Source organism: Lissotriton vulgaris, chromosome 5 (genome assembly GCF_964263255.1).
Source record: "Lissotriton vulgaris chromosome 5, aLisVul1.2, whole genome shotgun sequence".
NCBI lineage: Eukaryota > Metazoa > Chordata > Amphibia > Caudata > Salamandridae > Lissotriton > Lissotriton vulgaris.
Window position 1 is genome coordinate 1,348,218,618 of NC_141693.1, and position 13,476 is coordinate 1,348,232,093.

Sequence of the window (13,476 nt, forward strand, 5' to 3'; positions counted from 1 at the left end):
ACCCTGAGCCGTAAGTGCACCGAAGCTTAGCCCTCCACACTCCACGAGTGCCGCGTGGGGCCTGCGCCTGCATTTCTCTTCGCGTCTTCGCGGTTGCTAGCCCGTTGGCTAGTGGCCCTCCTTAAGACATCCTTTTGAATTAACACCTCTTGCCTGGTTGCTCTGGGCTTGCTCCTGCTTTCCTGTAAAGGGGAAGCTCCCCAGTCCTTGCTGGTCTGAACAGAAGCCGATCTTCCCTTCCTGCGTGGGTTGCTTGTTGACTCCAATCCGGAAGCAGACACCGCCAACAGCGAGATCCTTCGTGGGACAGTCCGTATCCAGCTCCTGGTCGTCGTCGACGCCTCCTGGTCCACGTGGCTGCAGAGACCAGCTTCACTTCACCTGTTTGCAGGTCGACATCGCCTGGTTCCTTCCTGGTCACTGGCTAGTGACCCAGACTCTGTCCCCTCTGCTTTCAGATTCTTCACTGCTCCGATCCACCCTTGGATCCAACCGGACATCTTCCTCCTGGTCGCCTGCAGCATCTTTGTGCAGCTCTCCATAGGATTCGATGACGAAACTCGACACGAAAGAACACCTTTGCACCCGGCTTCACTGGGTGAGGTAACTCTAGTACTCCGGTGCTCCCGTGGGAAATAACTATCCAAGTGTCCTAGTCTAACTGGATTTTCCCGTAGTCCATCCGGAAGTGCCCGAAATCAACTACTTTGTAAACTTTACGTTTCCATTGAAAGGCTGAGAACCCACGTGTGTGTTTAGACACTGCACACGCATCCTGTGGGACTCCTACTTCCTAACCTGTGGTTGCTCAGTGTAGTCCCAGCGATGCCCTAGGCCTATTCACTTTTCCTGAAGTGGTTCTACTTAGTATCTGGTTCGTGAGGCCCCTAGGGCAGAATTGTATTTGTGCAACTTACAGTATGCTTATTGAGTCACTTGTGCTGTATCTCGAACTCTGACCTCATAAACAGTGCAGAGGGGTTGTGTTAGTAATAAATACATATATATTTGATATATACCTTGTGTGGTGTCCTTTCATTTGGTATTCAAGGGGTTGTTATTATTGGCAAAACAATTGGCTTCACATGCTCTCTGAAGTATTAGCCTAAGACTGCTTTGTCCATGCTCTCACTAGGATAGCTGGTCTATAAGGTTGACTTTACAACCATCACCATAAGGGTTGTTTGGACCGATACAGGGTGCCCACTAGAATAGTGGACATCACATATCAGGTCAACTTCTCACAGGAATTGTCTTTGTTTTACGGTGGGGTCTCAACACTACCAGTTTGCAGTCCTTCCATTTGGCCGTACTTCGCACCATGTGTCTTCACAAAGTGATGGCAGTGGTGGCAGCACATCTTAGAAGATCAGGGGTTCCTGTGTTCCCCTATCTGGACGACTGGCTGCTCAAAGCGGAGTCACCATATATGGTGCTGCATAATTTGCAAGTAGTACACTTGTTGTTCAACTTTTGGCTTTTGAAAAATGCACCCAAATCTCTCCTGGTGCCCTCTCAGCGCAACACGTTGGGTCAGTACTGGACACTAATGCAAGTCGTGCCTTCCCGCCTCTTCAGAGGATTAAAGATATCCAGACCATGATCCTGCTTTTTCAGAATGAGCTGCCATTCCAGTCCTGAATGTTTTGCGTGTCTTCAGTCTGTTCACTTCCTGCATACTGTTGGTCAACCATGCAGGCTGGCATATGAGGGCCCTCCAGTGGTGTCTCTGCAGGCAGTGAATCCAACACAGTGTAGATCTTGAAGAGGTGATAAGAATCTCCAGAGACACTGCAGGTGAGTTGTTATGGTAGTGTTCCTGGCAACCTGTCTCAAGGGACTCAGTTTCAACCTCCTTCTCTGGTGGCCACAGTGGTGACGGATGCCTCCACTCTAGGATGAGGAGCTCATCTGGGGGATCTTTAGGTCTGAGGCCGTTGGTCTCCAGTGGAGAGGTTGTTTCACAACAATCTCTTTGTAATTCTGGGCGAAACATTTGGTTCTCAAGGCCTTTCTTCCCTCCCTTAATGATGAGTCTGTTCAGGTGCTAACGGACTACACTACTGCGATGTGGTACATCAACAAGCAGGGAGGAGTAGGGTTGTTTTTTCTGTGCAGAGAGGGTCTGCGACTCTGGTCCTGGGCTCAGGACGATCAGATTTGCCTGATCATGAATCATCGGGCCAAAGAACTGAATGTACATGCGCAGTGTCTGTCTGCAACATTTGGCCGATCACAAGTGGCGTCTCTATCCAGAGATAATACTTTACATGTTTAGGACGTGGGGGTTTCCCCAGTTGGACCGGTTTGCCACTCACTAGAACGTGCGTTGCCCGTCGTTCTGCAGTCTCCAGTATCCGATGCGCGGAGTGTTGGGGGACTCGTTTCAGTTAGATTGGGGCTCACAGCTTATTTATGCGTGGTCTTGCATACCCTTGATTTCTCGAGTTCTGAGGAAAATTTGCCAAGACCAGGCCTAAGTCATATTGATTGCCCCTGAATGGTCGCAAAGGGTGTGGAACACAGACTTCCTTTACTTTTCATCACACCCTCCGCTCTGTTTCCCTAAAAGGGTAGATCTCCTCTTGCAGGAGCAGGTTCTACAACCCACCTCCAAGGCCTGCACCTTCGTGCCTGGAGATTGAATGGGGCAAACTGAGGTCTTTTTCTCTCCCAGCAGATGTGGTTGTAATTTTATCTTCCAGAAGACCCTCCACCAAATCTGTCTATTTGTCGGATATTCTGAGTTTCTCTTTCCGTGGCTCAATAAGGTTGTGCAGTAGCTACTGTTAAGGGCTACTTGTCTGCCTTATCTGCTTTTCTCTGTTTACCAGATCAACCATCAATCAATCATAACACTTGTATAGCGCGCTACTCACCCGGCAGGGTCTCAAGGCGCTTGGGGGAAGGGGACTGCTATTGCTCGAACAGCCAGGTCTTGAGTTGTCTCCTGAAGGCGAGATGGTCCTGGGTCAGCCGAAGATGGATGGGGAGAGAATTCCATGTCTTGGCCGCCAGGTGGGAGAATGATCTGCCACCAGCGGTGGCTCTTCGGATGCGTGGTACGGCGGCGAGGTCGAGGCTTGTTGATCGTAGCTGGCGGGTGGGCGTGTAGAAGGTCAGGCTGTCGTTGAGGTACTTGGGGCCCAGTTCGTGGAGAGATTTGTGTGCGTGGGTGAGGAGCCTGAACGTGATCCTCTTGTTGACGGGGAGCCAGTGCAGGTCCTTCAGGTGGCCGGAGATGTGGCTGCGTCGGGGGATGTTCAGGATGAGTCGGGCGGAGGCGTTCCGGATGCGTTGGAGTCTTTTCTGTAGCTTGGCTGTGGTTCCGGCGTAGAGGGCGATTCCGTAATCCAGTCGGCTGGTGACGAGTGCTTGGGTGACCGTCTTCCTGGTTTCGGTCGGGATCCATCGGAAGATCTTGCGGAGCATGCGTAGGGTGTTGAAGCATGATGCGGAGACGGCGTTGACTTGTCTGGTCATCGAGAGGGAGGAGTCCAGGATGAAGCCCAGGTTGCGTGCGTGGTCTGTTGGCTTGGGGGTGGCGCCCAGGGCGGGGGGCCACCAGGAGTCATCCCAGGCGGAGGGCGATGGTCCCAGGACGAGGACTTCCGTCTTGTCTGAGTTCAGTTTCAGGCGGCTGTTCTTCATCCATTCGGCGACGTCTTTCATCCCTTCGTGTAGGTTCGTTCTGGCGGTGGCGGGGTCTCTGGTGAGGCAGAGGATCAGTTGGGTGTCGGCGTAGGAGATGATGTTGAGGTTGTGCTGGTGTGCGATGGCTGCAAGAGGTCTCGTGTAGATGTTGAAGAGGGTGGGGCTGAGTGATGATCCTTGCGGGACGCCGCAGAAGACTTTGTGGCCTCGGAACGAAACGGGGGAGGCGGACTCTGTGTTCTTCCGGTGAGGAATGAGATGATCCACTCCAGTGCCTTCTCTTGGATACCGATGTTGCTGAGGCGTTGAACTAGGGTGCGGTGGCAGACTGTGTCGAACGCGGCAGAGAGGTCCAGGAGGATGAGGGCCCCTGTTTCGCCGTTGTCGAGCAGGGTTCTGATGTCATCGGTGGCTGCGATGAGGGTGGTCTCGGTGCTGTGGTTGGCTCGAAAACCAGACTGCGAGGGGTCGAGGGATCCGCTCGTCTCGAGGAAGGCTGCAAGCTGTCTGTTGACTGCCTTCTCGATGACTTTGGCAGGGCAGGGAAGGGGAGGAGCGAGATGGGGCGAAGGTTCTTTAGGTCGGTGGGGTCTGCTGTTGGTTTCTTCAGTAGGGCGCTGAGCTCGGCGTGCTTCCCGCTCTCCGGGAAGGTGGCGGTGTTGAAGGAGGCGTTGATGATGTCCCGTAGTTGGGGTGTGATGATGGAGTCGGCCTTGTTGAAGATGTGGTGGGGGCAGGGGTCGGTAGGAGATCCGGAGTGGATGTGTTCATCGTGCGGGCTGTGTCTTTGGTGGTCACCGTGGTCCAGGAGCGGAGGGTGGTGGTGGAGGTTGTTGGTTCGGTTGTTGGGTGCGTCGATGGTGCGCCGAAGCTGTTGTGGATGTCGGCGATCTTGCGGTGGAAGAACGAGGCGAGAGAGTATCAGAGGTCTTGTGAGGGAGTTATGTCGTTGTTGCTGGGGTTGGCGAACTCCTTGACGATGCTGAAGAGTTCTTTGCTGTCATGGGCGTTGTTGTCCAGTCGTTCCTTCAGTGATTTCTTCTTGGTAGTGCGGATAAGCTGGTGGTGCTTGCGGGTGGCGTGTTTGAGGGCGGTCATGTTGTCTGTGGTCTGGTCGAGGAGCCAGGCTTTCTCGAGGGTGCGGCAGTTTTTCTTGGAGTCCTTGTTCGTCAGTGAACCAGGAGGCTTTCTTGCTTCTGGGTCTGCTGGTAGGGTTCTTTAAAGGCACGAGGTCGTCGGTGCATTCGGTCAGCTACTTCGTGAGGTTGCGTGCTGCTTCGGTGGGGTCCGTTGTGCTGGCGGGTGGGTTCTGACTGAGGGAGGTGGTGAGCTGTTCGGCGGTGATCTTGCTCCAGCTCCTGTGGGGAACCTGTTGCGGGTGGTGGTGGGTCGTGGTTCTTTTGAAGCTGAAGTTTACGCAGCTGTGGTCGGTCCAGTGAAGTCCTGTGGAGTGGCTGAAGGTGATGTGCTTGCTAGATGAAAAGCCTGGATCAAGCGTGTGGCCGGTGTAGTGGGTGGGGGTGTTGACCAGTTGCTTGAGTCCGAGGTTGGCGAAGTTGTCCAGCAGGGTGGTGGTGTTGCGGTCGTTGTTGTTCTCCAGGTGGAAGTTGAGGTTCCAGAGGAGGATGTAGTCGGCGGAGGGGAGGGTGTGCAGGCTGTTGAAGTCGGCGATGTCTTCGCTGAATTGTGTGCGGGGTCCTGGGGGTCTGTAGAGGAGGGTGCCTCTGAGGGTGGTCTTGGGGTCGGTGTGGATCTGGAAGTGATGATGTTCGGCCGCCGTGAGGGTGTCGTCGGAGTTGGTCGTGATGCGGATGGTGTTCTTGTGGACGATGGCGATGCCTCCTCCAGTCTGGTTTACGCGGTCCTTCCGGGTGATCTTGTATCCGTCCGGAATGGCGATGGCGATGTCGGGCGCTGAGGAGGCGTTCATCCAGGTTTCTGTCAGGAAGGCGACGTCTGGAGATGCGGTGGTTCCAGAGTTCCACGGCGTGTCTGTGGATGGAGCGGGTGTTGAGCAGGATGCACTTCAGGTGGTTACTGCTGGTGATCGTCTTGGCGGGTGCGGTGCAGGTTTGGATGCAGGAGAAGTTGCAGGATCGGCAGCAGAAGGGTCCGTGGGTGCGTCTCGGGGTGGCTCGGTAGCAACCGGGGGTTCGGCCGGCGTTGAGTGTGAGTGTTGCGGCGTCGTAGGTCCGGCGGATAGGATGGCCTCTGCGGGGGCCAGGGGTCCTGGCGCTGGGCGTGGTCCAGGCGCGGACGGGCGCAGACGGGCTTGCCTTTGGCGCACCTTCGGCGCACCCGCTGCGCGTGTGAGGAGGCGTCAGAAGAAAGGAGCCGGGAGGGAGGGTCCGCTGGGTTCCATCACCGTTATTTATCTCACTGCACCATCCCAGTTCAGAACCTGGCTATATGCAAATCAGTCTGTCCCTGGCCTAGTGCATCATGGGAACAGGGCAGACTAAACTACCAAGCCAATTCTTCACCAGAAAGGAGACAAGCTACCGGGGACCGGTTTCTGGCATTTCAGCCGTCGTCGGCCCGGCTTGCTTGAATCCTGATGGTGCAGTGAGAAAGGGACTCATGTCTGAGTAAACCCTGCCACACCTATAGTGGCCAAAAACGATTCAGAAATGGGGGTGGTGATGAACAGAGTGTCTGAATTAAGCAGATTACTCTTACCCAGTCCAAAGATCAGGGTTTGATCCATCACCGTTATTTTATCTCACTGCACCATCCCAGTTCAGAACCTGGCTATATGCAAATCAATCTGTCCCTGGCGTTGAGTGTGTTGAGTGTTGCGGCGTCGTAGGTCCGGCGGATAGGATGGCCTTTGCGGGGGCCAGGAGTCCTGGCGCTGGGCGCGGTCCAGGCGCGGACGGGCGCAGACGGGCTTGCCTTTGGCGCACCCGCTGCGCGTGTGAGGCGTCAGAAGAAAGGAGCCGAGAGGGAGGGTCTGCTGGGTGGCGGGAGCGGGGTGCCCAATCGGCTGACGGGGGGCTGGGCCGCAGGGAGGCAGCGGCAGGAAAAGCGGGAACACGAGTGCGGGCGGCTCAGCGGCGGTTGGGTCGCCTGCAGCGGCGGAAATTTCACAACAGGAGGCAGAAACTGGCAGCAGCAGCAGGAGGAGCGTGGGGGCGGCCCGGCCTAGGAAGGCACAGTGGTCGCTCCTGAACGCAGTGCAAAGTCCCCTTAAGAAGGGAGCCGGGAGGGAGGGTCTGCTGGATGGCGGGAGCGGGGTGCTTAATCGGCTGGCGGGGGCGGGGCCGCAGGGAGGCAGCGGCGGGAAAAGCGGGAATCAATTCCAGCTGTTACGAGATTCATTAAAGGTCTCACAAATAGGTTTCCTCCCACTCCCTTTTATCATGCCTCAGTAGGATTTAAATGAGATTCTCACTTTCATAATTAGTTCTCCCTTTGAACCTTTACATAGTTTTCCCTTGTCTTCCTAGCGTTCAACACAATTTTTCTGGCTGCAATCACTTCCGCCAGGAGGGTGAGTGAGTAGCAAGCATTTACCTCCAAGCCTCCATTTACATCATTCCATGCGGATAATATGGTTCTTAGGACCAGAGATGCTTTAATTCCTAAGGTGAACACTCCTTTCCACCTAGGGCAGTCCACAACCGTACCCACTTTCTACCTTCCCCCTCATTCTTCTAAGGAGGAGACTTCATCACTTGGACCCTAAGAGGGTGGTCAGCTCCTAACTGACAGGACCAAGGACTTCAGGTTAGATGACCAAGACTTCATTGGATATGTGTGCCTAGTGAAGGGTAAGACTGTCCAAAAGAGAACGCTGTCCAGGTGAATCATCCTGCGTATCAAGCTCTGCTACGCCTTGGCCAAGAAAAAGCCTTCTGATGTTATTTGCGCTCATTCTACCAGAGCTAAGTCTTCGACTTTAGCTAGAGTTGTCTCTGTGGTAGACATCTGCAAGACAGCAACTTGGGCCTTCCTTCACACTCTTGGGAAGCACTATTGCTTAGATTCGGAGGTTAGAAGGGATGGCTGATTTGCACGTTCTGTGCTGCAGGAATTTTTGGTGTAGGCAGGCACCTTCCGCCAGGAGCTGGACTGCTTGGGGATTCAATTCAAAAGGTGAGGAATCCACAGGCAGATGCCTGTGGATTCCTCACTGACTCACATGCCTTTCCATTGCCTGCCTGCTCATACCGAAAAAATAAATGTGTATATATGTGATTTATTGTTTAAATCATGTGATGCTTGGCTCTAGGAAATATCTATGATGAAAAATTTCCTGTTTTTGCTATGTATGTATAATGTGTATACTTGTGTAGTGTCGGTTCACCCGTTTACCTCAAAGGCATGGAAAAAATGGGTGGAACGGACGTCCGCAGGCTAAGTCTTCTTATGGCTCTAATGAAGTCATGCGGAGTTGCGTGCAGAGCCGGTCCATTGTGAGGTCCTCGTCAATGTGGGAAAGCTGAAAAGAAAAGTTTCCATAGAATGCTGCGCATGGTGGTAATGTGAGGAAACATTTCTGCATGGTCGCCTTCCTCAAAGTCAATCGTCTGTGCATTTGAACAATCCATTTAAATAAAGTTAGCACTAATTTATTAAGAAATGTCGGCGAAACTGAAGAGGTTTCACAATTTATTTCAATCCTAATTTGTTTGGCAGCCATCTTTAAATATGCAGATTCATCTGTTCATTTGATTTAGACACATTACAATCTCGATAAATGAATAAACAGATTCAAAAAGCAAAACATATAAAGCAATATAATTTCCAATTCTTACTCAATTTAACTAATCGGACCCTGAATGGGCCAAATTCTTATGTTCCATATGCATGTTTTCTATCATCATATATTCATAATTATTCCATATTTTCAACTTAGGTATTCACATTCATATGGAACAAAAGAATTCGGCCCCTTTAAGGATGTGATCAGTTAAATTATACATCTATATATATCTTTATATAGTTTTAACTCACAAAATAGCAAATGTTGACTTTTTAGGACGTGCTTTCTTTTGCTTTATCAAGAGTGTGGCTTTGTAACAGGATTCTGTGCTTCGAAGGAACTCTTCTGTGTTTTTGTATATCAATGAACAGTACTAACACTACAGATAGTTAACGTATACTACTTTTACTGTTAGCCTTTAAAAGACATACCTATAAAGACTTCTTGGACATCAGTATCAATGTTTGTCTCTTCTAACAATGGTATGTTTAGAACATGTTCACTTAATCTTTGAGTTTTTTTTCCTTCTTTTGTTATTATTTCCGCTTCATTTTTATATTGAGTTTCTCAGTTGGAATTGCATCAAAAATAGTTCGATAGTAATAGTTTTCTTTGGCAGGAGAAACATACTGCTTTGTATGAAGGATTTTCTCCTCTTCCTGTTCACTAGAACGATCCATTACCGGGACGTATCAAAGTTGACTTCGTTATTCCTAAAGAACTTCCATTTGGAGATAAAGATACGAAGTCCAAGGTCACACTTCTGGAAGGAGACCATGTCAGGTTTAACATCTCAACAGATCGACGGGACAAATTGGAACGTGCTACCAACATCGAAGTTCTGTCAGATAGTTTTCACTACACTGATGAGTCCAGAGAAATGGCAAGTAGTGTATACCTTAGTTATATTGTGGTTGGTTGGTTTGTGGTGCGGGTTACTAGGCAGACTTTGGTTAGTTTTGTTCCAAATGGAAGTGAAGTCATCAATACTGCTTTTAAAAAAGAAATAGCATTCTAAAACTTAACAAAGTACTTTTTTTTTATTAACAAATTGAATTGTTGGTTCAGTAGTTAAGTATTAAGTGCCTTAGTTAAATTCTAGATTGCAGTACCACGGCAGATTGAGGTGTGAGCACTTTATTATCATAACTGCATGGGTAGGTTTCTTGTTTTAGGAATCTATTGGTTTAATTGAGTATAGAAATGTGGGACCATTCACCGAAGTTTATTTACTTTAAATGTCAAGACTGCACCCACGTAATCTGGAGTGGTAGAATTTATTTGAAGCAAAAGTTATAACAGTTAGATGGTAAGACTCTTTTTGGAGCGAAGTAGTCTTGTGGTGCAACTCAAGATTGTTATTGTCCTCAGTCTTTATTCTTAAAGGGTAATATGGCAGTACATGGGAAAGCTTCCACTGATTTCTGCATCTGTTATGAAGATAATTACTAGCTCTTACATCAAGATTTGCTTAAAGCTAGGTCACTTAAACTATAAAATAAAATTTTAGCATTGAACAATTTTTTTGTGCTACAGTTTGACTTCATACATCATTCTGCATGAATTGCTAGGGAAATTGCTATGGATTGCTGTGTTGCTATTGGAAAATAGTTCCTGAAGTACAAATTACAGTAGTTGTTGCATTTACTTTAAATTGTGGTCTTTTACCAGCGACAAAGCCTTGCTTGTATAACACTAGTAATGTCTAAAATGCTGTAACATTAATAAACTCATTGCCTTTACATACGGCAAATGGAATGGGCCAGTGATAAAAGCAGCCTCTTTTTTTAAAGATGTATATTGTAGGCACTCAGTTGCTTCAGTGTATGTTATTTAATGCGACTTTTTAAAAATAATGTATCATTTTTCACTGACCGGATTTTTACGCAGACTATTTGGACTTTTTTCTGGGAGGCTGTAAATGTTTTATACTGCATACCAGAAATGTTTATTATATTAGTAAGAAGATCTAGTGTTGGAGCGATTTCTAAAAAATATACTGCTGCTGGGGCCCATTAGTACAAAATGGATCATTATTATATATACAGCAGACGGCTTACATTGATTTCTGCTTTATTGAAGGGGATACCATTAAAAAGATTTGTATTGTAGAAAACAATGCATAGTCAGCGAGCTAGCATTCTTTATGGTGATAACAACTACTGTATTTTTACCAGTCTGCTTGTTGTGATAGTGTCATGCATTTGTTAGTGAATGGAGACATTTTAATACAATTAACACATTTAGAATGCTCACTAAATCTTCCCAAACCCCGTAATGGCTTAACTTCAAATGTAGTGGCATCAGCCACCAGGATAGCCTTTTTGATCTAATTTGCTAGTAGTTCGCACCTAAGCTAGTACTTTAATGTTTGCAAACTGCCGTAAAGCCAAAGTCACTTCTTAGTGTGCTTTATATAGCCATTTACGTTTTCTTAAGTACTTCTGTGTGGAATTCAGGTTTTCTTGAGTACTAAATCAATGTGATTCTCTCTTGGAATTCCTAAACCGTGAAAGATACGTGATTACTGAATAACATCTTTAGAATTTCCCTTTTTCAGACATAATAAAGGCATTAGTTTCATTTATTTTTCCTTTTCGATAGGAAGGGACATTTTTTATTTACTTACCTTGGATCAATCTTCATGAACCTTTTTAGACTCGCTGTTTTTATATTGGTTGTGTCTGTTTTTTAGGTCTCGCGACCTATCGATGCGCGCAAGCGCATCGAGCGTAGCGAGAATTCATGTGGCGAAAACATCTTCAAACCAAAGGGCTTTCAGCCCCGCGGTTTTCATGCAGTGCCCGTGTACATGCACGCGCATCGCATGCAAGCCCAGCCTCTCCCGCCCCCATCCGGCATCAGGCTTCTCCTCCCCTAGCAGCACTCCTCCCACACCAGCAACTCCCCCCTCCCACACCAGCACCTCCCCTCTCTCTCCACGCAATCACAGCCTCCCCCTCCCACACCAGCACCTCCCCCCTCCCACACCAGCACCTCCCCTCTCTTTCCACGCAATCACAGCCTCCCCCTCCCACACTAGCACCTCCCCCCTCCCACACCAGCACCTCCCCTCTCTCGCCACGCAATCACAGCCTCCCCCTCCCACACCAGCACCTCCCCTCTCTCTCCACGCAATCACAGCCATGCCGCACTGCTGATCCTGGCCTTTTCCAGCTCTTCCCTCCCACTCTCTCACTCTCCCGCCTCAACCCGACTTGTTCTTGTTTTAACTTACTCACAAAACACGTACTTGCGCCGGTAGCACTGTAACAGCATCTTGCTCAGACATATTTAAAAAAAAACCACTTTATAGCACAGCCGCATAATGTTCTGTACCGTTCACAACTATATCCAACAACATGGTGCAATAGCAGTAAAAATAAACATGTATTTCAATGTAATCTCCGGGAAGGCTAGATTATTTGTTTGTTAAAAATCACTACATAATCTATCCGTCTACCCCAATACGGCGCTCTATTTTTTATGTAAACTCAATTTCAGTGTACAAGCCAAAGAAAAACATAGCCACAACATCTCCAGCTGGAGGTAACACTCCTGCCACACAGACAGCATCACAAACTGTAAGTAGCAAAACTACTTATCACAGTGCGCCAATTAATACTGGAGATTCATAACACAACTAAAAACACTCTCTCTCACACACACTCTCACACACTCGCAGACACACTCACAAAGCATGTTCTCACAAACTGTATCGCAGTCAGCGCACAAAAAATGTACACACAAATCATAAACAACCACACACATTGCCTCATCCAAATCTTAAAAAGCTACCTACACTTTACACAACTACTCTAACAAACAAGGCAACACTAACAATAGGCAACGGCGTAATACCTCTACTTTACTCCCCCCAAAAAAGCTTTACTCACCTGCTCTTCCTTTCCGTAAATCCTCTCCACGAGAAAACCCCGCTCCAACATATTCCCCCTCCGCCGCCTCTACTCTTCACCGGGGCCCCCTCCTCGGACCCGGGACTTTGCCAATTTTCCCGCCACCGCAGGGCTTTCCGTTCAAAATGGCGCCCTATCGTAACCACGTTACAGACGTCACGTACGCTTACGTCCACAACCCCCACTCACTTCCAGGCGGCATGTTAAAGTTTGAAGTTTAAGAAGAGGCAACATAGTTTTACAAGGGTACAAAATAGAACTTTGCATGCATTTTTCTTTTTTTAATACATCGCTTGATAGGGGATCCCTGCTCACACACATTTGTGGCAGACGCCAAAGCGCTGGGACCGGCTCGTGCCAGGATGGGCCAACTCGTGAACAGTGTTTAAAGACACAGAGGCAGAAATGAAACGGTGCAAAGTCAATCCACAGGTCCAAGGTCATACGAGAACACACTGGCTAGCTGGAGGCCACCCATTAGCGCCCTGGGTCTCAGTTTAACGCCAATGGGAATGTTCAGAAGCGTGGCCCAACCAGTTGAAGTACCAACAATCATTGTGTGTACTTGACTCCTAAAGCCCAGCACTGTCTCTTTAAAAGTGCCAAAAACATGTCAATCACTAACCACAGGGAAAGCACACCACCTACCTGGGCCTTGAGTAAGGCAGGGACAGGTTCACCCGGGAGACACGCCACATGGGCCAGGTTTATCACGGTGTCAAAGGCCGCGTTATCCAAGCCACTTGACAACACAAAATGCCTTCTTCCCATGTTGTGCAAACAAACCACTAGACTTTGCACACTTCATAACAATCTTTCTGCACTGAATGCGGAGGTTTGAAAACAAAGCACCCCCCTCCCCACCGAGGGCACATTCGGCCTCGAAGAACATTAGCAAAGGGTCTTGACAAAAGCAGTTAGCAGCCTGCTCTTTCCTAAGCCTCGGGCTACTCCTCCCCTCGCTCGCATTCCCAGGCTCTCCCGCCCCCATCCGGCATCAGGCACTCCTCCCACACCTCACGGACATCTGCTCATTTCTCCTCCCCCTCCCCAGCCAGCTTCCCCCAGGCCCCTGCTGCTTCACACCCTTCACACCCTGAAAACAAAGCACCCCCCTCCCCACCGAGGGCACATTCGGCCTCGAAGAACATTAGCAAAGGGTCTTGACAAAAGCAGTTCCTAAGCCTCGGGCTACAG

At 49.2% G+C, this 13,476-nt stretch overlaps 1 protein-coding gene across 1 annotated transcript in view; it reads left to right on the plus strand.

The window, feature by feature from the left end:
- CSDE1 (cold shock domain containing E1) overlaps positions 1–13,476 on the plus strand; it is a 689,720-nt gene that overhangs the window by 338,478 nt on the left and 337,766 nt on the right. Inside the window, 1 exon segment of the mRNA XM_086923281.1 lies at positions 9,033–9,245. Within this exon segment, the coding sequence (XP_086779407.1) occupies positions 9,033–9,245 (213 nt within the window).